Source organism: Hydra viridissima, unplaced genomic scaffold, assembly GCF_058129835.1.
Source record: "Hydra viridissima isolate aposymbiotic clone 2 unplaced genomic scaffold, HvirCarnegie_v1 scaffold_13, whole genome shotgun sequence".
Classification (NCBI taxonomy): domain Eukaryota; kingdom Metazoa; phylum Cnidaria; class Hydrozoa; order Anthoathecata; family Hydridae; genus Hydra; species Hydra viridissima.
Window position 1 is genome coordinate 5,480,613 of NW_028324312.1, and position 22,576 is coordinate 5,503,188.

General features: G+C 28.4%; 1 protein-coding gene across 5 annotated transcripts; it reads left to right on the forward strand.

Annotated features, from left to right (window-relative positions):
- The first annotated feature begins 1,655 nt into the window (after positions 1–1,655).
- On the forward strand, positions 1,656–21,747 carry LOC145195109 (actin, muscle-type-like). Of its 5 annotated transcripts, XM_090070349.1 has the most exons (26): positions 1,656–1,846; positions 2,256–2,356; positions 4,468–4,534; positions 4,818–5,001; positions 5,225–5,285; positions 5,410–5,634; positions 7,840–7,929; positions 8,056–8,112; positions 9,555–9,629; positions 10,736–10,795; positions 10,890–10,958; positions 11,065–11,115; positions 11,456–11,497; positions 14,274–14,378; positions 14,482–14,533; positions 14,798–14,846; positions 15,057–15,192; positions 15,354–15,434; positions 15,598–15,748; positions 15,855–15,896; positions 16,224–16,317; positions 16,394–16,442; positions 16,531–16,616; positions 16,716–16,900; positions 21,107–21,168; positions 21,262–21,747. In XM_090070349.1, the coding sequence occupies exons 2-26, from the start codon at positions 2,312–2,314 to the stop codon at positions 21,400–21,402; spliced, it is 2,259 nt and encodes a 752-aa protein (XP_089926475.1). In that variant the 5' UTR covers positions 1,656–1,846; positions 2,256–2,311; the 3' UTR covers positions 21,403–21,747. The 5 variants fall into 5 exon arrangements, with proteins under 5 accessions (XP_089926475.1, XP_089926474.1, XP_089926476.1 ...); XM_090070348.1 differs by lacking the exon at positions 1,656–1,846 and having other exon boundaries at positions 1,932–2,356; XM_090070350.1 differs by lacking the exons at positions 1,656–1,846; positions 2,256–2,356 and adding an exon at positions 3,060–3,179.
- Positions 21,748–22,576: the final 829 nt, after the last annotated feature.

The window sequence follows — 22,576 nt, forward strand, 5'->3', positions numbered from 1 at the left end:
ATGTAGGTAGCCCCACTGTTTTAGATTCTTCAGAATTTTTACAGACATCAAAACCTTCAGTAACTATAAACAACTTTTTTAAAAGTGATAAAATGGATGATTCGTTGCCAGCGATTTTAGCTAGGATGACTGCGTGTGATGTTTTATCATTCAACATTATTTCCACATCATATAATATCAGAGAAGGCTTAACAGCCAGAGGATTTTCTAACATACCAAAGGATCACAAAACAATGCACAAAATGGTATTGAATTACAGTAAAAATATACGAGACGAAGTAATTAAAGAATTATCGAGCAGAATTGCTAATGGAAACAGATTTTCTCTAACTTTCGATGAATGGACATCGATAAGAAATAGACGTCACATAAATATTAATGTCCACTTTGACAAAGAATTTACTATATATAAAATATGTTACTATATATAAGTACCAACTTGGTACTTATATATAGTAACATGGCGTCAGATCGGAAGTTTTCATGAACAGACCGAGTTGAATATACATTAGAAGAAAAAAGTGCTTTAAGCAAACTTTGTAAAAGTTACAAAAACGAGCATGAGTTGTCGGTTACTGAAAGTTCACAGAGTGAACTTTAGTGACAATAGAAGAAAACATGTTAAAACATTGCCGCGTGGAGGTTACAGTGCAAGAGCTGTGATAGAATTTTATTCAGAACCAAATATTTTGAATGGTTTTTTTCTTAAAAACGTCTTAGAACATGATCTTAACAAAAATCTTTAAACTTGAAAAAAGATGCATAAACCAAGTCGAGGCAGAAGAAGATGCTGCATTTGCCCCTCCGAGCAAATTAAGTTATCAATAACTAGTAGGAGGCCAAAAAATTACTATCCAAGATATCAGAGAAGATTTATTTTTAGTTTAATTTGAATAGTTTGTAAGCATCCATGGAACCGTAAATCACGCTGAACCAGGAGAATGTTTAAAACGCAATGCATATTTTTTAAATTAATACTCCATGTGCCCAAAAACCTGAAAAGGTGCCAGAGGATAAGAGAATTAATTTCTTCAACCATTAGATAATTGAGTATGGCGTTAGTCAACGCCATCTTAAAAACCAGAATTTTCATTCAAAGTCAAAAGGGTTTAGGTTAAGGTTAATTAATAGCTAACCCACCAAATAGGCTTTGTATTTTTACACGTAAAAGTTACGAGAATTATGCTTTAGGTGACTATAGTACTCAGAATATGCCATAAATTAAAAGTGGCTTAATGAAGAAAGGCTACATTTTCTTTTGAATAAGTGTTGGTGTTACAGGAGATATTCTGATTAAGGATACAGAATTCCACTGTCCTTTAAAAGCAAAACCCAATAATGGAGTTTAATCCTAAGAAAAATTCACAGCCATCCACAGATAACATACTGCAAATGCTGCTAGAAAGTTGGAACTCGCTGGAGACTGATGAAGCTAGGCCCAATGGATGCTCTGGACGGAAGCGAGGATAATCTTGTTTCAGAAAGAGTTTTTACCTTAGTGGGAAAAAAGCTAGTAGCATTTCTAAGCAATCTGATGAAAACCACATGTCCAAGGAATTTGAAAGATCTTTAGAAGTTAATTATGAAGTAAGGAAACGGAACAATTATGACGTAAGGAAACGGAACAATTATGAAGTAAGGAAACGGAACAATTGAAACAGACCCGTCAGATGACGAAGGATAAACAGAGCTACATAATATCTGGTTCGACGTCTGGTGAATTTATCCCCCCACCCCACCCCACCCCACCTCTCACGTGTATCAGATCTGGAGGAAAAGTACCACCCACCCTTTTATCCCACCTTCCCTAACCATTTACTAATCACCTGAAAGTGGGTTGTTAAAGGTGATTCACTGTCCATGGTTTAAAAACATGAAAAAAGCGACTTGTTTAAATGGATAGTTAAAGTTGATCGTGTATTTCAGCCTTTATATTGCTCTGTGCTTATTGTAGAACAATAGTTAAATATAATTTAAGCAAAAGAATTTAACTGTCACTCAGATTTAAGGAAAACCTTAAATTAAAAGTTGAATTATAAAATATTTCAATATAGTGGCATAATTGCTTTATTTAAATCATTACTATTGTAAAAAAAAAAAAAAAAAAAAAAAAGTTGCAAAAAAATTTAACTTAGATTTAAAAATCTGCAATATTATTAGTAATAAGTAAGAGCAGCTGACATGCAAATGTAAAAAAAATGCTAGTAATCAATATATAGTTACAAGCAGTAGTCTAACTTTGATTATTTTTTTAGACTTAGTTGGCTAATGTTGGTGACTGGTATATGGTTTCTGAAAAAAACCTTTAGAAATGGATTTACCAAATTCACCAATTCCTTATGAAGATGAATTAAATGTAATATAATATACCAGCAACTTGGTATACTTGGGATAGCAAGGGTAACTTGGGATGAAAATTTTAATTTAGTTTTAGCAAATTTCACAGCCCTGCCATTTAGCAGTTAAATTATTAAACCAAATAATAAATACCAATAAACCCATATAATTCACTGGCAGGGTTGTCAAACTTGCTTAAAATAAATGTTTTCATCCCAAGTTAGTCCTGCTGTACCAAGTATACCCAGTTGGCAGTACTCTTATACTCAGTATTCTTATATGTGTATGTATGTATATATGTATGTATGTATGTATGTATGTATGTATGTATGTATGTATGTATGTATGTATGTATGTATGTATGTATGTATGTATGTATGTATGTATGTATGTATGTATGTATGTATGTATGTATGTATGTGTGTGTGTATTTATGTATGTATGTATGTATATACTAGGGTGCTCTTTGTATTCAAATTAAAAAAAGCATTTTCCCCCCTATTAAATTCAAACATTAATGACAACCCTCACCATAACTCCCCACAAAAAAGTTTTCAATGGAATTTATTTTGTTAAGTTTTTCAGAACTATATTTTTCATTTTAATACAAACAGCAGTTATGTTGGTTTTAACATTTAATTGTAACACTTAATTCATTGTAAAATAGTTATTTTGTCATTTTCTTAATTTAATAATAAAAACTAATTTTATGTTAAAATTGCTATCAAGGAGATCAAGTAAGTAATTGATAAACAACTTCAACGTATCATAAAGAACTTACCACACTTGAAGATTTTTTGGAATGTTGATTAAAAATAGAACAGTAGTCATCACGTTTAATTGTATGTGGAATATTTAAGATTTAAAATTATGACTATGCCTAAAAATTATGAATACTCTTAAGTTCCAACTTTAACATCTTCTCTATGTGCTGTTTATTTAAAAAAAATTTCCTTCTTAGTCTTACAGAGGAAAAATCTCAACTTAAACACTTTTTTCCTGACATCTTTTTTCCCTTTATCAATTGCAGTGAAGGAAAAAGGAGTGCAGTAAAAAAAATCAATATTTGGTTGGACAATTCTTTATTTACCCTGACCTTAGCTGTAAGTTTTGTCACCAGCCATAGCATGAATAATGGGGTATAATATTTTTTTTTATTGGAGTTTGATCCCTGATAAACCTCACCTTAGAAATAGAACTGTTTAAGTAATAAAGATAATAATTTGTTTAAGAAATTAATTCAAACATAATGTTACAGCATTATTACCATGATTGTACTTAAGATTTCCCTGTCCATTTAATTTGTGTAAAACAATTTACAATACATTATACTACATTTTCTCTTGGAAAAAATCATTCAAATACAGCTTAATTCTCTTTCTATAATTTGATCTAGTATAATATTCAGTTGAAAGAAAAATTTTATTCATTTAAATAATTTATAAAAATCTGCTTTGAAATTCATTCTGCATCAACAATCATTGCCTGTAATCTACATGATGAAGAGTTCTTATATTAAGGTATTACAAACAAAGAATGGAATGGGTTGTTCTACCATCGGATACATGATATCTATTGATGTATTTAGGCAGATCATTTAATTTATGGCAGCCTACAAGTACCTAATAATTACATAGAAAGAATTATTAAATTGTTAATGGTTTTACTCCTATAATAAAAAATTTAGACCTCTTTTTATTAAAATGCAAATAATTGAGTGAAGTGCTGTTAATTGTATCTATAGATTTTGTTAAGTATTACCAAAAAAACTTAATATAAAATCATTATTTTGAAAAGTTCTTTTTTTAATAGTACAAAAAGGTTTATATTTTTTGGATAATTGATATTGATAGGTTTTATGCTGAGCTATTTTTAAGTATTCTTTTGCCTTTATCTGTTGATGTTGCGGAGAAGATGATGTTATGGAGATTCTTACTAACATTAACTAAATAGAATATTCCTTTTTTTTTTTTTTTGGCTGATTTTGTTACTTTATTTTTTCCCATTTAAATTTACTAATCAATTTGTTATAATTTCTAAAAAAAAATCAAAATCCATGTAAATAGTATATAGTATAATATAATACAACCTCATGTTTTTAGTTCATTAAAGTTTTTTTTTTCCCCTAAGGAAATTCAAGGACTAATGATTGATCTATCAAGTGACCTGAATAATATCAAGAGCAAAGATAAATACAGTAAATTTGTTAACTTTTTTTTATCATTTTTTAATGTATAGTTTAAAGTTTGTATGCATATATGTATATATAGCATGTTTAATGTTCATATATTATAATATCTACATTAAATTAAGTATGACATTTTTTCAGGCATATAAAAACTTGCACAGCATTTCACATAAGAGTGATTTTCGAGATTTAAAAAAAAAGATTAATGCAAAAAATCTTAATAATGAGATGATGGTAAAATTTTTTAAATTAATGGCGGAAAAAAAAAAATTATAATTAAATCAATTTACAGTTAAGAAGAGTTGCAATGTTTTCACTTCTCGGGATACATACATTCTTACTTGTACACAAGAAGAGTTTAAAGCACGTTTAGCAAACATGAATGCTGATGATCTTGAGAAATCAAAACGTGTATTTGAAAATGAATTCCAACATATTGATACACTGTTGAAAGCTGATTCTTTAAGTGCTGATGAGTATAGATTTTTTTCCCATGATATAATTTGATTTTTTTATTATGGCTGATTTTGATCATATGTTTCCTTTTAAGTTATGCACACTTCTAATAAGAGTATGCAGAACATTCTGTTTGGAAAAATAATTAATGACATGTTTATGCCCAACTTAGGATTGTGTGTTTATTCTGAATGCAATATTTTTACATTGTGTGTTTATGAGTGCCATTTTATATATTTTTAGAATTGGTGAGTTAGTGAATAAAAAAGAACTCATATGGGCCAGGTTATTAACTTGTATAGAGGTACCCTTTTATTATATTTTAAATATCATGATAATTATAATGATAATCATGTCATAATTATCATGATATTGTTGTAACTCCATTAGTTGTAACTCTGTTGTTGTAACTCTGATTTTTTTAATAGCAAAGGGAATCCCTTAAAGAACAGCTTAGCAATCAAGATTTTCTCAGTATGTTGTTGACAACAAGCTCTGTGAGTGAGCAAGATGATGATTTAAAAATAAATTTAAATGAGGCATTTGGTGATACAATCTCAGAAAAGAAACAATCTTTACCTAGTGTTACTAATATAACAAGAGAAAGTTTGCTTTGTTATGAACTTGAAGAAATGTCAGCAGAGCAGCTTATGGTTTGAATTGATTTAAAAATAGTTTTTATTTGTCTTTTCATTTGCAGTTTAGCTTTGATTTAGAGTTTTCTGATTGTAAAACTTCTTTTGCTTATTTCCATTTCTTTTTACATTAAATTTAAATACAAATCAAATACTTAACTAAAGATTACTGTTTTTATTATATTTTTTTTTTGTTTTAAACCTTTTTTTTTGTTTGTAGTTATATTTTATATTATTCATGACATTTATATTATATTTTACAATTTGGATTAAAAGTAATGTAAAATAATGTCATTATAAATACTTAACTTGGACAGAGATCCAAGCTTAGTATTTATAATGTCATTATAAATACTAAGCTTGGACAGAGTTTTGAAGGAGTTTAGTAGTTTATTTCTTTTGTTAAAAGTTTTAAAAACAGATTTTTTAAAAAAGGCGAAACCTTGACAATACTTGCAATTACTTAAAGAGACTGTCCATTCAATATTTTTATCATTTGACTAGAGCAAAAATATTCATATGGTTTATAGAAATGGGACAGCACTATGACAACATGGTTTTAGAAAAAAAAATTGTTTGTATGTACTGGTTGGACATTAGTTGCATACATTAGTATGCAAAAGTTTAGAAACACCAAATTTTTTTCAGTTTTAACTTTTCACATAATTTTTCACAAACTTTTTAAAAGCAGTTAAAATTTGACTAAATGTTCTTTATATTAATTCAATTCATAGTACAAACAACAAAAATTATAGACTATCAATAGTTAACAAAAATTTTTCTTTTTTTTGAAAAGGCTCTTATACAAAAGTTTAGAAACTCATAAGAAATTTTGTTTAAAATGCTTGTGATGAATCTTAGAAGTAAGCTTACAAATATTAAAGAGTACTGGATTTGAAAACTCTATTTTGCTCTCTATTTTTTGTTTTTAAAAGTTTTTGTAAAATTTTTCTAAATATGTCAAAAATGATCTATAAAAAAACTATCAAATAACTGATTTCTACTGGAATGAAGTCAGCAGATATTGCAAATGTTTTAAATTGCAGTTTGGCATCTGATTACAGACTGAAAATGAGTCAGATAAAAAATGTAAGCCTCAAAAGCAAGGATGCTCATGAAGTGCTAGAACTCCTGGTTTGATTAAAAAAATCAAGAATAAAATGCAATCCCATAAGAACAATTAGGAAAAATTGTTCTTATGGGATTGGTTTTTTTTTGGTCAGGGAAGCTGTAGGTTCGATTTGCTGTAGTGAGGGTGCCATCAGGAAAATCATTAAGAATGACCTTAAAGTAAAGTTAAGCACAAGAAAAAGGTGTCACCTCATAAAATCAATAAAAACTTCAAGACTGCAAAGATCAAAAAGGTTACACAACATTCTCAAAAATAGAAAAATGCAAAAAGAACTTATTTTCTGACAAGAGCTGTTCAGCTATGATTCTGTTCTTAACAATAATTGTTTTATAAGCCCTAAAAAGGCTAAAGATGTCCTGAAAAGCATGTTCAACAAAACATCCTACAGTAGCTATAGTTTATTAGTTTATGTATTGAAAAATTATGTTTTAAAAGTTCAAAAATGGCTGTCAACTAATGTGCCTGGGTTCTGGTCAAAGGAAAATTGGCTTCCAAGTACCCCTGACCTGAATCCCTTAAACTAAGCCATGGAGGAAGGGGATGGGGGGATTGATTTCAAGGTTTATGCCATCTCTCATCCAAGTTTAAAATCTTTGGGAGTTGCTATCAAGAAGCAGTGGCCAAGAAGCTTTACATTTGCTCAAGGTTCAGGGCTCACCTGAAAGCAATAATTGGTGCTAAAGGAGGATATTTTGAATGATTGTCCTGCTAGAGGATAAATTAGAGGATATTTTATACAATTTTCAATTGTTATGTTTTTAGAGCAGTAAGTTTGATTTTATTAAAAGTCAAACTTTTTTCTTATGAGTTTCTACCCGTAAAATAATAAGAACATCCTGAGGAAAAGTTATAACAACCAAATTCTTTATTCAAAGCAAATAAATGAACTTTGTTGGTTGGTTTTTTACCAAATAATTGTTGGTCGATGTACTCTCAAAGATGCTCAATAGAATTGAGATCTGGGCTCTGTGAGGGCCACTCAAGAACTCCAATTTTTTTGTGATTTAAAATAATCCTTAATAGATCTGGTTTGTATCATTATCTTGTTGTAAGACCCATTTGCAAGTCATTTTATTATTTGCCATTTGTAGGGTGTCTTGAAACATAGCAACATTCCTTTTAATGCAAATGATTCAAAGGAAGATTTTATTACACTAATTAAGAAAAAATTAACTCAAAAGGTTAGTTGTTTTTTTGTTTTTTTTAATTTAATATTGAAAAAAGAGTGTAAATAATTTTTTGTTCACTTAATTTGTAATGACTTATCATTTTGTAATCACTTGTAATTAATATAACTTCTCTTCAAGAGTTCTGAGGATATAATTGGTATAGAAGCACACAAGATGATGACAGAATGGAATCCTGTAAGTTTTCTGAACATTTGTATTCAGTTATTGAAAAAAAAAAATCAGCTTTTGAATTTTGAAATAACTTATTCATGTTTGTGTGTTTGTAATATGGCTGTATGTTATAATATGCTGGTATACGGTCAGTAAAAATGTTTTCAGACACTTGTAGAATTTTTTTCTTATTTTTAAAATAAAGCACCACAAATTAATAAACTGTTGGAAAATATTATTCCTATTTGCTGTTTTAATTTGTTTTACTATGATTCGCCAATTAGATGTAAAAAAGGTCTCCTAATTGTAAATTCATGATGTTCGCTACTGGTTTTATACCAATTTGATGATGACAATTAAGTTTAATTGTGTAAATTATATTTGCACTCAAAATTGTTATTTTTAGGTAAATATCTTCAAAAATGGCAACCAAACAAAAGAAACTGCACTTAAAGAACAAAACATGAATATAAAGTTACATCAAAGTAATTTAAGGGAATTTGAAATTGCTAGAACTGTTTCCATACCATGGTCAACAATTAATTCAATCATCAAATGTTTTGATAAAACAGCAAGATCATGCTGCCTTTCAAAAGTCATTGACTGGTAAAAAATGGGTAGTTTGAGAAGTCAATGTAAATCCAAAGATTTCTGCACTAAAAAATGCAGTGAATGTCAAAGTTTGATGTTTAATTATCAACACAGATTGTTACAAATTGTTACAAATGATTACCATGGCAGAACTGTGCTAAAAAAACCATTGGTCAGTAAAATAAGTATTATTAAGTGATTAAATTATCCCAAAAGTTGTGCAATTCTCAAACAAAATCTCAGTAGAACATTTAAACCAACTTTGTTTTTCAGCATGATAATTACTTTAAGCACACTGCACAAAGTGTAAAACAATTGTTGTGAAAACATTGTTGAAGTTTTTGAATGGTCAGCTCAATCTACAGATTTTAATCCAATTGAACACCTTAACATCATTTAGATAAAAAAAATTTGGAACAAAATAGTTAGCAATCTAAATGATCTCAAGTCTTCAAAAGAGTAGAATAAAAAACCCAACTTTAGTTACCAAAAATGATTAATTAATTGCAGGCAGTTTGAATCGGAAAGAAATATTGAATATGAAAAACAAAACATTGAGTAAATTAATGTTTCCAAAAACATTTTGATTTTTTAATGTTAAACACAAAATCATAAAGTCCAAAGACCAAATACTTTTTTTGCTTCAAATTGGCACATCACAATTTCATAGATTAAAACATTAATTTGGATTTGCCAATTGTTAGATCTATTTTAAAGAAAATGTTTAGAGCTAAAATGAAATAAAGTTCTTGTGTTTTTTTGTAAACAAAAAAAAAAAAAAAAATTTTTCAAGTATCTAAAGTATTTTTTTACTGACTAAAAATAAAATGTGTGCATATAAAACATTGTAAAAGATAAATGAAGTTTTTTTCTAGATAACATTGTTAGAAGATATTTGCAGTAAGTACACTTTGGAAACTAAAATGAAGAAAGAATCGCTCATCTTAAAGGTAGCAACTAACATTATGATGATTTACAATATAGATTGTTAATAACAAACATCTTTTTGTCTTATCTAGTTTTTCACTACTGAAGAGAGATCCTGACCTATTATTATGCAACTAGTGATTGTTCATTCCAATAAAAAAAAAAATCATTTTATGGCCATAAGGTAGCCTGTAAAAGTGAAAATCATCTTCTGGCAGTCGATGATTAATAGAAACAAAAATTTGTGCCCAAATTATTAAGGAAAGAGAGGATTGATCTTAAAAGATTTATAGCCAAATGAGCTAGAACGCAGTATCTTCTAAAAGTACATTAGGATTGAACAGAACAAACATGTCATTAAAAAATGTAACATTTGTCTTTGTCATTGTGTCCTGCCCTAGTGTAAGCACATTAAACATCAAATATAATGCAGAGAGTTAGAACAAAAGGGAAGAAAAGTCTGATGTCAGAATTCTCATCGTATCTCACTTTAAAAGTTTACTGAAGTGAAGAGCTGGGTGTCATTTATAGCTCCTTGTTCCGTCTGTTAATTTCTCATACATAGCTAGAAGCTGAGCAGATGGGAGATGATTACAGAGAGTTTGTTGAGCTATCAGTCATTTCTTGAAGGTATCCCAGATTGCAAAATGTTGTTTTGAATTCTATTAAAGACAAACATCAAAGTGAAAGGTTGTTCCCAAACATCCCTAAAAGAGACCAAACAAAAAGTCATTTGATGTGATTAAGGTCTGGAACAATTTTGCATTGTCAACTCAAAGAAAATGTCTTAAATATTTTTAGAAAGAAAATGGTTAAACATAAGCACACAGTTTTTTTTTTTTTTTAATTCATGCTTTATGTTGTTCTGGAAATTAATGTAGTAAAGTTGTTAATCAAAAATGTTGGTCTGTTAGTGAACTAAATATGTATTTAACAAACTTTTAAAGCTTTAGGGTGACTCCTTATTACTAAGCAATAGTAAAGAATTTTTACATATAATTCTATTGGAACACCTTGAGGAATGCCAAATTCATTATATGTCTCTGATTTGAATGAATACTAAGGGCTACCTTAATTAGTAATGTATATTTAAATTACAAAACAAATATATCTGGACCTGTTATTTCAGAAGAAGAAGATGTTGAGCATGCAAGGATATCTAGAGAAACTACCAGTGAATCAAAACAAAGTAAAATTTAGTTTTGACATTTCATGTGTATGCTTTAAACCTGATATAAAGAGTTATTTTAAAAAGAAAAATAGTAGCTTATATTTTTTTGCAGGCAAAACGTTTTAAAGGATGGAAGAAAAGGTTTTTCAAGTTTTCATCAGGAGTTCTCTATTATTATGAAGTAAGATTTTAATAGAATATACAAAAAAACAGTTTAAAAGAAACTCTTAGCTGTAAGTATAATTGTAGTAAATGGCTCAGGATGATAATAGATGCATCTTTTGTAGAATCATAACACAAATGTGCATCTTGGGAGTATGGAACTCAAAGATGCTGAAGTAAGTTTTTTATCCCATATTTCATATTTCAAAGATTTTAAATTGTAAGTGCAAATGATCAAATACAGGTGAAATTACTTTCAGGTCAATTTTTTTTTTTTTTTTACAGTACTGCATATAAGTCTTAGACTAACAAATTTATATAAGGACTTTGGAAAGGTTAAGACATTGTGGTCAAAACATCCTTGTTCTCAAATAAGATTTTACCACTGGAGCAGTGTGTTTTTTGTTATCTCATTGAAAAGAAAAGACTAAGTGGTTTAAGACTTATTCTATACATAGAAACATTTTTTAAAAATGTTAATTATTTTAATTTTTTTTTAAAATCGTTTTTTTACAGATTAAAATGGAAGCTGGAAAAATCATCAGTATAAACTCTCATGTAATTTTTTTTCTTGTACTGAATTTTTTAGTAGTTTAGTAGTTTTTTATTTGCAGCTTAAAGAAATTTTGCCTTCAACTATTTTACGTTGAAGATAAATTTACCTTTACACATTGTTTGTATTGTTAACAATTGTATTACTATATTAGTTGATTATCACTACCATGTTGACAAGTTGGAATCTGTCTTTGTCTTTAGTATCTAAATCTTTTTGAAAATTGAAATATTGTGCACAGTTATGAGTCAGTTAAAAATTTCAAAATTACAAAAAAAATATTTAAAAAAAAAGTTTTTTTGTAGTTCTAGGATTTTTAAGTAAGAATGCCAAAAAAATGCCATCATGCATTCTACTACTATGTGCAAAACTTCATTGATAAGTCACATTTTCACAGCAAAGGAAACTGCTGGGCTGTAATGTACTGGAATAGCTGGTGAAGAATAGCTCAATCTTCTTGTTTTGGTTTTGTTGTCAATTTGATTCTTGTAGTCATGATATAGAATTTCAAATTCATCTTTAACTTTCATCTCATTTAGGCTTCATCTTCATGTTCCTCTGCTTGTGACATCAGTTGCAAATACAGTTAATGAGATAATTGATTTTTTAAATTAATAATTGAAAAGTTTTTTTGTGAAAAATAAATTTTCTGAAGTTATAACAGAAAAAAAAATTTTTATGAATATTCTGAAAGCAAAATTAATCTAGATTTCAAATAACAAAAAAAAAAAAAAATTAACGTTAATTAACTTTCTTTGCTCAATACTTAACAAAACATTTCATACTTAACAAATTTTCAACATTAAACATTCTGAAATACATGTTTGTTTTTTTTATAAGCATATGAAATTTTTGAAACAGGCTCGGGTATGCTTAAGCAAAAAGTTAAAAGGGGCTCAAAAGTATGCTTAAGCTTAAGCATATTTCTAATAAAATATGCTTATTTCAATACTTTCTTAAAGTGTGCGCGTTACTAAAGGTTAATGGGTATAAGAAAAATAAAAAGTTGACTTATGCTCTGTATTTGCTTTGGTTTTAATGTAGCTGAATTAATATTATAGTATAATAACAAAAAATAAAACATATATACTATATACAAATGCTATCAATGAAATCAAAGATATGAACTTCGCGTTCCTTCTCGTCCGGACCAATAAAGGTGTCATCTGGAAGAATTTTGTTGGCACTTTCATTTAGAGCATCATCTACCTCCTCCGGTTGAATATCACCCTGATTTCCTATGGGTTGATCACTGCCAGGATCTGTAATGGATGGTGGCAGCACTTTGTAACTATCAAGGCCCTCTGGTTTAACAAGCAAATCTTCTGAGCCATCAGAAGTCATTAAACACCCAGTCATTGTCCAACATTTCTTCCTTTGCTTGTCATACGTTGAAGTGTTTAAAGCTTTCCATGCTTCCCCTCCCCATAGTGTAATCAAAATTCGTCTCTCTTTTGCAGTGTATTACTGAACCATCTATCAAAATGATTATCTCTATCGAGCCATTTTTGATGTTCAATCACAATAAGTCTTTTCAGAGTGGCAGCATATCCTGCATCAACTAGTTGCCAAAGGTCAGTGACACTTGGTAGACCGTACCATAGAAGTCCTTTAGCAGCAACCACAGCATCTTTAAAATTCTCCTGCATCTGTCCCTTCAAATTGTCCAGCAAAAGAACAAATTTATCAAGCTTTTGTTCTTTTACAAATAATAAATTTAGAAATATATATATTTAAAATTTTTAAGTAAATGAAATTCAAATTTTTAAAATAGTTTATGGAGGCTCACGAATATGCTTACATATGCTTATTTTTTTTCCAAATGCTTATAAGCGTTATGCTTATAAAAAAAAAAACATGTAAATTTTTAAATTAAAGTTTGAGTTAATTGATGAAATTATGTTTTTGTCAACATTCTCAATAAAAATCTTCTGGCCTCAACTTAAAAACTGTTAATAGGAAAACATTTTATCTTTCAACAAGGCAGTGACCCCAAGCATATGTCAAAGAATTGAGTTACTTGAATGACCAGCTCAAAGCCTAGATCTCAATCCCCTTGAACACCTGTGGATTATTCTGGATCCAAAACCTGATTCACAATATCTCAAAAAAAAAAGAACGGAAGATTGTACCCACAAGGCTTTAATTTAAGTTAATCTTACTATAACAAACAAGCGTTGAATCAATGCAAAATAAATTTGCAGAAGTCATTAAAGCTAATGGTGGCTAAACTTGATGCTAAAAAGTCATAAAAATTTTTTTTTTAACTTGTTTCTCAAAAACTTTTATTGGATACTTATTTAATGTTGAAAATTTGTTAAGTATGAAATGTTTTGTTAAGTATTGAGCAAATAAAGTTAATTTAATGTAAAAAGTTTTTTTTGTTATTTGAAATCTAGATTAATTTTGCTTTCAGAATATTCATAAAAGTATTCATTAAAAATTTTTTTTTTTCTGAAATGGCTTACCAAAGTTTTTTTTTCACAAAAAAAACTTTTTCTTCTGATACTTATCTTTCTAACTATATTATGTTGAAAGTTGCAAAGTTGCTTTTATACTTTTTCTAAAATTTACTTTAAATTGTTCACAAAGTCAACTAGAAGACTGATTCATCTCATTTTCAAAATGTCATTGAAATCTTATTTTTTTAATTCTAATGTTTTCAGCAATTTGTAATTCTGACTTACTTGTTTGGAACTGTTTAATTCGGAATTCTGACAATTCTCTGTGATGCAGATATTAAGATTGTATGCCAATTTATTTCAATTTTCCTATTTTCAGGTAAATGGAAAGTCTCTGTCAATGCGATGTAGTACTCAAGCAGAAGCAAATGATTGGTTTAAAGTAATACAGTCACAATGTATGGATGAAGAAGAAAAAGAAAAGGTTTGAAGTCTCAAATAGTTTAACTATAATTTGATATTTCAGTTGTGTAACAGATAAACATTTGATAGGTGTCTCTAGAGGCTTTACTCTAGATTTATTTTAGAACATTGTTATCCTGGATCTTGGCTCATCAGTTATTAAGGGAGGTCAAGCAGGTGAAGTTAATATAATGCATTTTTCTTCAAAGTTTTTTCATCCTTGTTTAACTAGTTCTTTAGATACTATCATATATATACTGGTATGTAAGTAAATATACCATATATAACACTCATTTAGGTATTTTTTTAAAAATTTAGTAAATAAAGAATTTAGACAAGGCATGTAAGTTTAACCAATGCAAACATAGTGTTTTATAGTAAGTTTTTTTTTTTCTATCTTTTAGAGTTGTCATGGTTTTCTTTAACTTCTTTTTTTTTTAGATTCACCTGAAATTTGTATTCCTACAGCTGTAGCTTTAAAAAATTTTAAGTAAAGAAAGTTTGTAATTTTAATGTTATTTTCTTTGGTGTTATTAAAATTTGATAATTGTCAAATGTTCAAAAGTATTCTTTTTCAATACTCTACAAAACCAAAAATAAGGAAAATTTAAAAAAACAATTTTTGATATTAAGATTTAGTATTTACTGTTAAACTTTTTTGCTGCTATTTGAATAAAATTTTAGTCAACATTTGTTAAAGGGGAAAGTATGATCAATTTTCTGGTAGTGTTCTGGGACCAGAAAACTGTTCAATTGGTTTTGAAGCATTCCTTCCTAATAATCGAATGAATTCCAAAATGATTTATCCTTTAAAACCAGATTTAACTGTTGACCAGGTGTTTGTTATTTTTTTTTCTTTCTCTTTTTTTTAGCATCACATTATCTAATCTCATAAAAACAAAAACAAAAATAAATTAACCAATAACAAATTAACATGAGCTGATATAAATTAACATCTGTAACTTTTACAAATAATATTTATGTCCTTTATTACTAGTATGCAATTAAAGTGCGATTCATCCCTTTGTTTCTTGATAAAGCTTTTCAACAACTACAAATTAATCCAAGAAATAAAACGGTATGGATTCTTTTTTTACATGATTTTCAAGAAGGTTTTATTTCTGAGTGCTTTTTTCTGTTCCATTTTTTCTGTTTCCATTTTTTCTGTTCCATTTTTTCTGTTTCCATTTTTTCTGTTTCCATTTTTGAAAAACTTTAAATGTTTTTAGTTTTGTTTTTAGATTGTAATAAGCTGCCCAAAATACATAACTGATGCAGATAAAGAGCATATATCGGATTTTTTATTTTCGCAACTTGATGTTGGGGCAGTGTGCATGCAAGAACAAGCCCTTCTATCATTATATTCATATTCAGCTACAACTGGCATAATTGGTAGAAACTTTTTTTTTTAGTATTTAAATTTTTCTATTTTAGTGAAACAAACTTTTTTTTATTTTCTCAAAAGTTATTGTTATGATAAAACTTTTTTTTTTTGCAGTTGATATAGGGGATCATCTAGATGTACTACCAATTGTTGAAGGTTAGTCCTCATCAACCACTTGTTGAAGGGTCTCATTTATTGTGTAGATTTGTTTATTTTTTTATATTGATTTATTTTTTGTGGAGTTTGGTTTTTTAATCTTCAATAGAAAATAATTTTTTATTTTTTTCATGAAAATCTTGTTATAGTTTGAAAATCACTTTCAAATTTTTTAAACTAAATCATTAACTAAACTTCAGTTTATTTATACATGTCAATATTTGGTTTTATGATGTTTTTTGGGAAAAAATCTTGCTTAATATGCTGTGCTTGTAGATGGATAAATATGAAAAAAATGGTTTGAAAAGTTATTTATCATTTTTTAAGGAGCCATCATTCATAAAGGTGTCACAAGTTTGCCATCACTTGGACAACTAATAACTGGTAGTTTAGGAAAACTTTTATCTGGAGAAGGCTACAGGTAATTTTAATCCTTCAATTTTTTAATATAAAAATATTAGGCTCAAAAGAATAAATTATTTTGATTTCATTTTCAGATTCTTCTCTGATATTGAGAATAATGTGGTTCAGTATGTTAAAGAGCAGGTCAGTATATTAAAGAGCATATTGATGCTTTAAGTTTCAGTTTAACTAATTCCAATGGAATTTATTTTAAATTTTTCCTCTTTTTTAGGTTGCTGAAGTTTTATCAAAGCCAAAAGATCAATTATCAAAGCAGTTAGTGGACATTTCTCGTTTCAACCTTCCCTATAATTTTAAGTAAGTAGTTAGGTTAAATTATATAAAAGTTTATTAACTGAGCTATGAAACTTTTATTGTTTATATAGCATATATATAGCACTAGAGTCATAATTCTAGAGCGCTGGAGGTAGGTGATTCACGATTTGAATGTGTTGAAGGGTTGTTTCAACCATCAATGTGGGGGAAAGACTTTCCTTCCTTACAGGCATGTGTTGAAAAGGCAGTGAAAGCATGTGAACTTGATCAGAGAAGAGGTATTTGGAAAAATATCTATCTATCTGGAGGAACTTCTCTTATTAAAGGTATTTTTTAACTTCCTGTTGTTGTATGTTGTTATAAAATTTGACTTCATGACTTTAAATACAAAGCATGCTTTTAATAGAAATACAACTGATTATTTTACTTACTCGATTTTATTGAAGCCCTAAAAAATACTTTTTCTTATAGATATGTTTTGAAATATAAGGATTTTTTTTTTTTATAGAAGCGTTCCAATTCTGAAATTTACACAAAAAAAAAAGTTTTTGCTGACCTTTTTTTTGCCGTTGTTAACCCTTTTTAACGTTGTTAAACCTTTTTAACGTTGTTAGGGTAAACTGACCTATATCTGGCCACATCGTTCTTATTGTTTAAAAGTAAAAATTCCTTTAGTGTTACATGAATAAATAAGTTTACAAATAAATAGGAATATTTAGGGATGGGTATAATTCAGAAAAATTTTTAACAAAATCAAACTTGATATGTGTTTATGCATCAGTTTTTCAGATGCTAGCTAAAAGACTTAATTCTGGCCGCTGAGACTTAATTCTGGCTGCTTCTTACCTAATTCTGGCCATCGGCTAGATTTAGGCATAATTTCTTTTCTGAATTACATGTTTTTAAACAGAAAAAAATTCAATTGAAAGAAGAAACATTACATAAGCAAGAAACTGGAACACCAATATTCTAGTTAAAATAAAAACAGCAAAATAAAAACAAAAGAATAATACATTGTTAATTTTTTATTTTTTTTCCTACAGTTTGGAAGTTTTATGTTTTTTTTCTCCTGCTTTTTTCTCTTTAACATAACATTTTCTTCTCTTTTTTTTTCTTTGATTATTTTTTTTTTGAACTTCATGCTTGTTATCCAGTGCTTCTTGAGATGTGAGCAAAAAATACTTTGGTTTCAATGCAGTTTTCATTTTTTTAATGATTTGAGTGGGATATGTTAAAACATCAGAATCTGGATCTACTGGAAAGGATTGATTTTTAAATGGAAGTTTTTGATAAACACTTGAAGCTGTTATTTCTATTTCGTTCATGGCAACATTCTGAGTTTTAATATTATCTGTAACTATATTTTTTATTGGGGATGGATTAGGAACAGCGTATGTATGGTCAAAATTTAATATTAAAGAATGCTTTGTTGCTAAAGATGTTGAAATAGAAAAGTCAACATCTGCTTCAATCGACTGATTCAATTGATCAATATTGTATTCTGCTGTTTCACAATGTTCATTAGATACTTGAGGTAGATCGCCTAAAATTCTCAACAGATTCTCATTATTTTGATAACTGGGTTCTACGTATAAAGAATTAGGCATGTAAGCTTCAGGTGGAATTATATTTGGATTATATGGATAAATTCCACAAGCTCGAAAACCAGATGTAATATTATTTGGGGTAACAGATTAGTTCCAAGCCTGCTTATCAATCCACAAAAACTTACCCTTAAAACTAGTGTCCCAGGAAAATTACTAATCAAATTTTCACATGCTTTTCTGTAAGCTTTTTTGAGTGGGCCTAATACTGATTGATCACAAGGCTGAAGCCAGTAAGAAGTGTGAGCTGGCATTTCAAAAATATGTATTTTGTTTGCCACAGCTACATCTAATAACTCTACAAAGTTGTGTGAGTCATGGCCGTCTAAAATAAGTAACTGAGGTCTGTCAGAACCAATTTTTGGAAGAAATGATTTGGTAAACCATAGAAATGCAATTCCCTGCTTAGTCCATCCACTATCAGAAACACTCCATGTGCTTCCTTCTGGTGCATTTTCAATTTGAAAGCTCTTGAGTAACCTATTTGTTTTTCCTTTTACTATAAAATGTGATGGAAGAGAGTTACCAATTGCATTGACACAAGCTATAACAGTGATTGTTTCCCGATTACCTGATGTACGACTATGTAGGTACTTTACTCCTTTTTTAGCAATTATTTTCCCAGGGCGATAATCAAACTGGATTCCAGTCTCATCCATATTCCATATATTCTGTGGTTTACTAATTAAATTATTTTCCATTAATACATTTTTAAGAATAGAAAAGTATGTTGAAACTTTACAAGCATTCATACACTGATGTCTAGCAGCAGCTGTAACTTCTGGTTGACCTAAAGTTATCTGTTTGTATTTTTTGCACATCCCATGCCACCATTTTTCAGAAGGTGTTCCATTTTTGAATGATTTATTATGCTTTGCAGCAAAGTTTTCAGCATATTTTAGAAACTGAGATCAACCAAATTCTATTCCTAATGCTGCACAATTGCATGCAAAATCAACTATTTTATTTTCTTCTTCATCATCTAGAAGGGTGGGATTACCAGGCTTGGCTCCCAATTCTGTTTTTCCAGAAAGTCTAACCTGCAGAGAACATCTTGGAACACCAAAAGCCTTACATGCTGCACGCTGTGAAAATCCATTTTTTACAGCTTCAATAGCTGATATCATATTTTTACAGCTTCAATAGCTGATATCATATTTCCACGTTTACTTCTATACAGTTCTTCATTTTTTTTAGAATCTTGTAAATTTTTTCTTATTTTAACTTTCTTAACTTTTTCCATTCTAATAAGAAATTTCAGAGTTCTATAAAAAACATAAATATTAAACTATATGACAGTTATTAATATTTAACAAATGTTCTTGCATATAAGTGCACATAGCCATAATATATGTAGATGCATATCCATAACATTCATTACTATACAACAAAATTAAAATATTATTATGCAAAAAAGCATTTAATCAAGACCATGGTCATGTATCAAGGCCTATATATAGAACTTTATTTATAAAATGGTATTTGTAATGTAATGTTATAAAATTATGTTATTAATCTACTTAAAATAAAATTTATAGTTATAAATAATACTATGTTTATAAAGAATACAAAGTTAAGTTTGGATTATTTTTAAACATTACATAGGCTATATACATAATACAATACAGTATATATACATTTATGTCTATACAAACTGACACATGTACATATAACACATGATAATTGCATAACTATATTCATGATCATTAATACACATTAAATAACATAGTTTTCAAAATTACACAAACAAACATACACACTTATCTATAAAAAAGTGTGTCATTTTGAAAGCTGTAGATGTTTTATAGTTTAAAAGAATCGTAAACATAAACTTATTTATGGCCAGAATTAGGAATAATCTTTGGCCAGATATAGGACATTCGGTAGAAAATATATTACAATTTTATATATAGAAATTCACATATAAATAGAATTTATACACATTATTCAAAACTAGCAAAATTACATATACAGTTTTAATAACATTACATTTTAATATTACTTTCAATTCAAGCGATTTACAAACGCAATAATGTTTGAATGTAATTATCAAAACTTTGAAAATATCAAACATCGAGTTTACGGACGCAAGAAATTAATCAAATATTTCCAGCATGTTTTCAAAGCATCAGCATATCTATATATTTTCTTAACTGCACATTCAAAACTTAAAATATCATATATTATTTCATAACAGACCAATAAACTATTACATTAAAGCATTTTGAGCTTCTGAAAGTCGGCTAGAATTAGGACGCGGCCAGATATAGGTCAGTTTACCCTAACCCTTTTTAACGTTGTTAACCCTTACCCTAACCAACATATTTTTTTCTTTCGTAATTTTAACATTTTTCGCTGATTCGTAATTCTAAAATATCAGTGAGCTTTTTTTTTTTTTCGTTAATCTGACTTATAACTTCATAACTGTGACTAGAGAGCCTATATACTCAGAGAGCGGACATACGTGTGATCGTACGCTAGTTTGGCAAAAACATGGTCGCCGTTTTCCATATGTTCGCTCTCTGAGTATATGGGCTCTCTAATTGTGACCAAGTTCAGTGTGAATTAGTTTTGACCGATTAATTATTATTTAAGTGAAATATTTTTTTGTAACTCTGACAAATGGGTTTTTTTTTAAATCGTTAATAAATCTTTCTTTGCTATGATAAATATTGTTTATATAATGAAATCTATAATTTTTTATGTGTTAAACTTATATTTGTGTATTAAAATCTAATAATTTTTTTGAGAAACATTAAGATTATGTTTGTAAAAAGAATTAAATCTAAAGCTATTTGTCCCTGAAACCTTGTCCCACATTAAGCTAATTGTCCCTAAAACCTGCTTGCAACTGAAGCAAGTTGTTTAAAGAGAAGAGGTCTGTTGTTTTGTCATCAAGATCTGTCTCAATATAAATTGACTTTTTAGGTTTAGCAGAGAGATTGGAAAAAGAATTGCAATCAGTAGTGCCACCTGGTGTGCAAGTTAAGGTTGTGTTCTTTTATTTTAGAGTTTTTTTCCATACAAAAAATGTTTTTAAAATTTTTTATTTGAGTTAAGATTTTAAATAAATTTCATTTTAGGTAACTGCTAATGTGCATCGTAACAATGCTTCCTACAAAGGTGCTTTTATTTTATCATCTTTGCCTAATTTCCAGCAGCTGTGCGTCACAAAAAACGAATGGATTTCGCAAGATATCCCGACTTTAATGAGAAGATGGTAACAACTGAATGTTTGTTGGCTCCTTTCAAGTATAAATGTCTACACATAAGAATCCTTTTAAAAGTGTTTCTTTACACATTGCAATAGTGCGCATTAATTTTTGCAATTGCCTAAAATTGAATTCCTGAACTGCACTATGGTCACAATGATGCCATCGCAAAACTTTCATCAACATTTTTTCTCTTTTGTAACAAAAGATGATAAAAAAGTAAAGTGAGTGTAAACGACGTTAAAGAGTGGAAAACGAGATTTATTTTCAATGTTTTTATACAAATCGTTCTTATGTTTTCTACATTAAGATAAAAGTATGATCGGCAGAATTTCAAATGTAGAAATTTTTTTCTAATTTCTTTTTAATTTATTATTTGTTAATTTTATTTTTATTTAATAGTAATTTTCTTTTATTTTTAGGGAAAAAAAATTCTTTTTATATATTAGCGCAAAGTATCGTTGTTTTATATTTTGTAATTAAATATTTCACTATTTTTAACTTTTTTCTAATAAATTAGATGTACAATTTATTTTGCAAGTGTAAATTTTGATAATAATGATAAAAAAAGATTTAAAAAAAAAAAAAAAAAAAAAAAGCCTTTATGAAAGCGCATTCGTAACCACATTCTCTTTTCCTTATATAAGTTGAAAATTAAAAGTAATTATTTTAAAGAGCGAACAATTTTAACTAATAAATAAGATGAAAATTAAAAGTAATTATTTTAACTTATAAAGAAAAAATAGTTTTAAACGAAGTAATTTTTTTAAATCAAAAGATTTATTTTTAAAAAAATATTTTTTAGTTAAAAATCTTAGTTTTCATAAAAGTCTAAAAAAAGACTTAAATAATCCTTTTGGGAATAAAATTTAATTGTAAAATTCAGATTTTTTTAAAAAAGGACATAACGTTAATTTTTACTATAACGATCTTGTAACGCTAGACTTAGTTCTTACCTACGTTAAACCCTTAAAAAATTTTTATATAAATATCATACTGGTTGAAATATCATACATTTTCGATATTATTGGGTTACTGAAAAAGTTTGTACCGTTTGACTTTTTTAGTATAGTTTTTTTAACTGCGTTACGTTTTTTGTATTTGAAAGTGCGCTGTCTCGAATCTCAATCCTTGCACAGGATTGTTTTGGCCAGCTCCCGTTCTTTCCGGACCTTGCACCAAGTGA

What these genes read in the sequence shown, in the direction of transcription:
- LOC145195109 (XM_090070345.1), top strand. Translation starts at nt 3,264, where the DNA reads ATGTGCTGTTTATTTAAAAAAAATTTCCTTCTTAGTCTTACAGAGGAA. An exon ending in GCCATAGCATGAATAATGGG is followed by an intron (nt 3,477 to 4,467) that starts GTATAATATTTT and finishes TTTTCCCCTAAG; the next exon opens with GAAATTCAAGGACTAATGAT. An exon ending in AAGAATCGCTCATCTTAAAG is followed by an intron (nt 9,630 to 10,735) that starts GTAGCAACTAAC and finishes CTGTTATTTCAG; the next exon opens with AAGAAGAAGATGTTGAGCAT.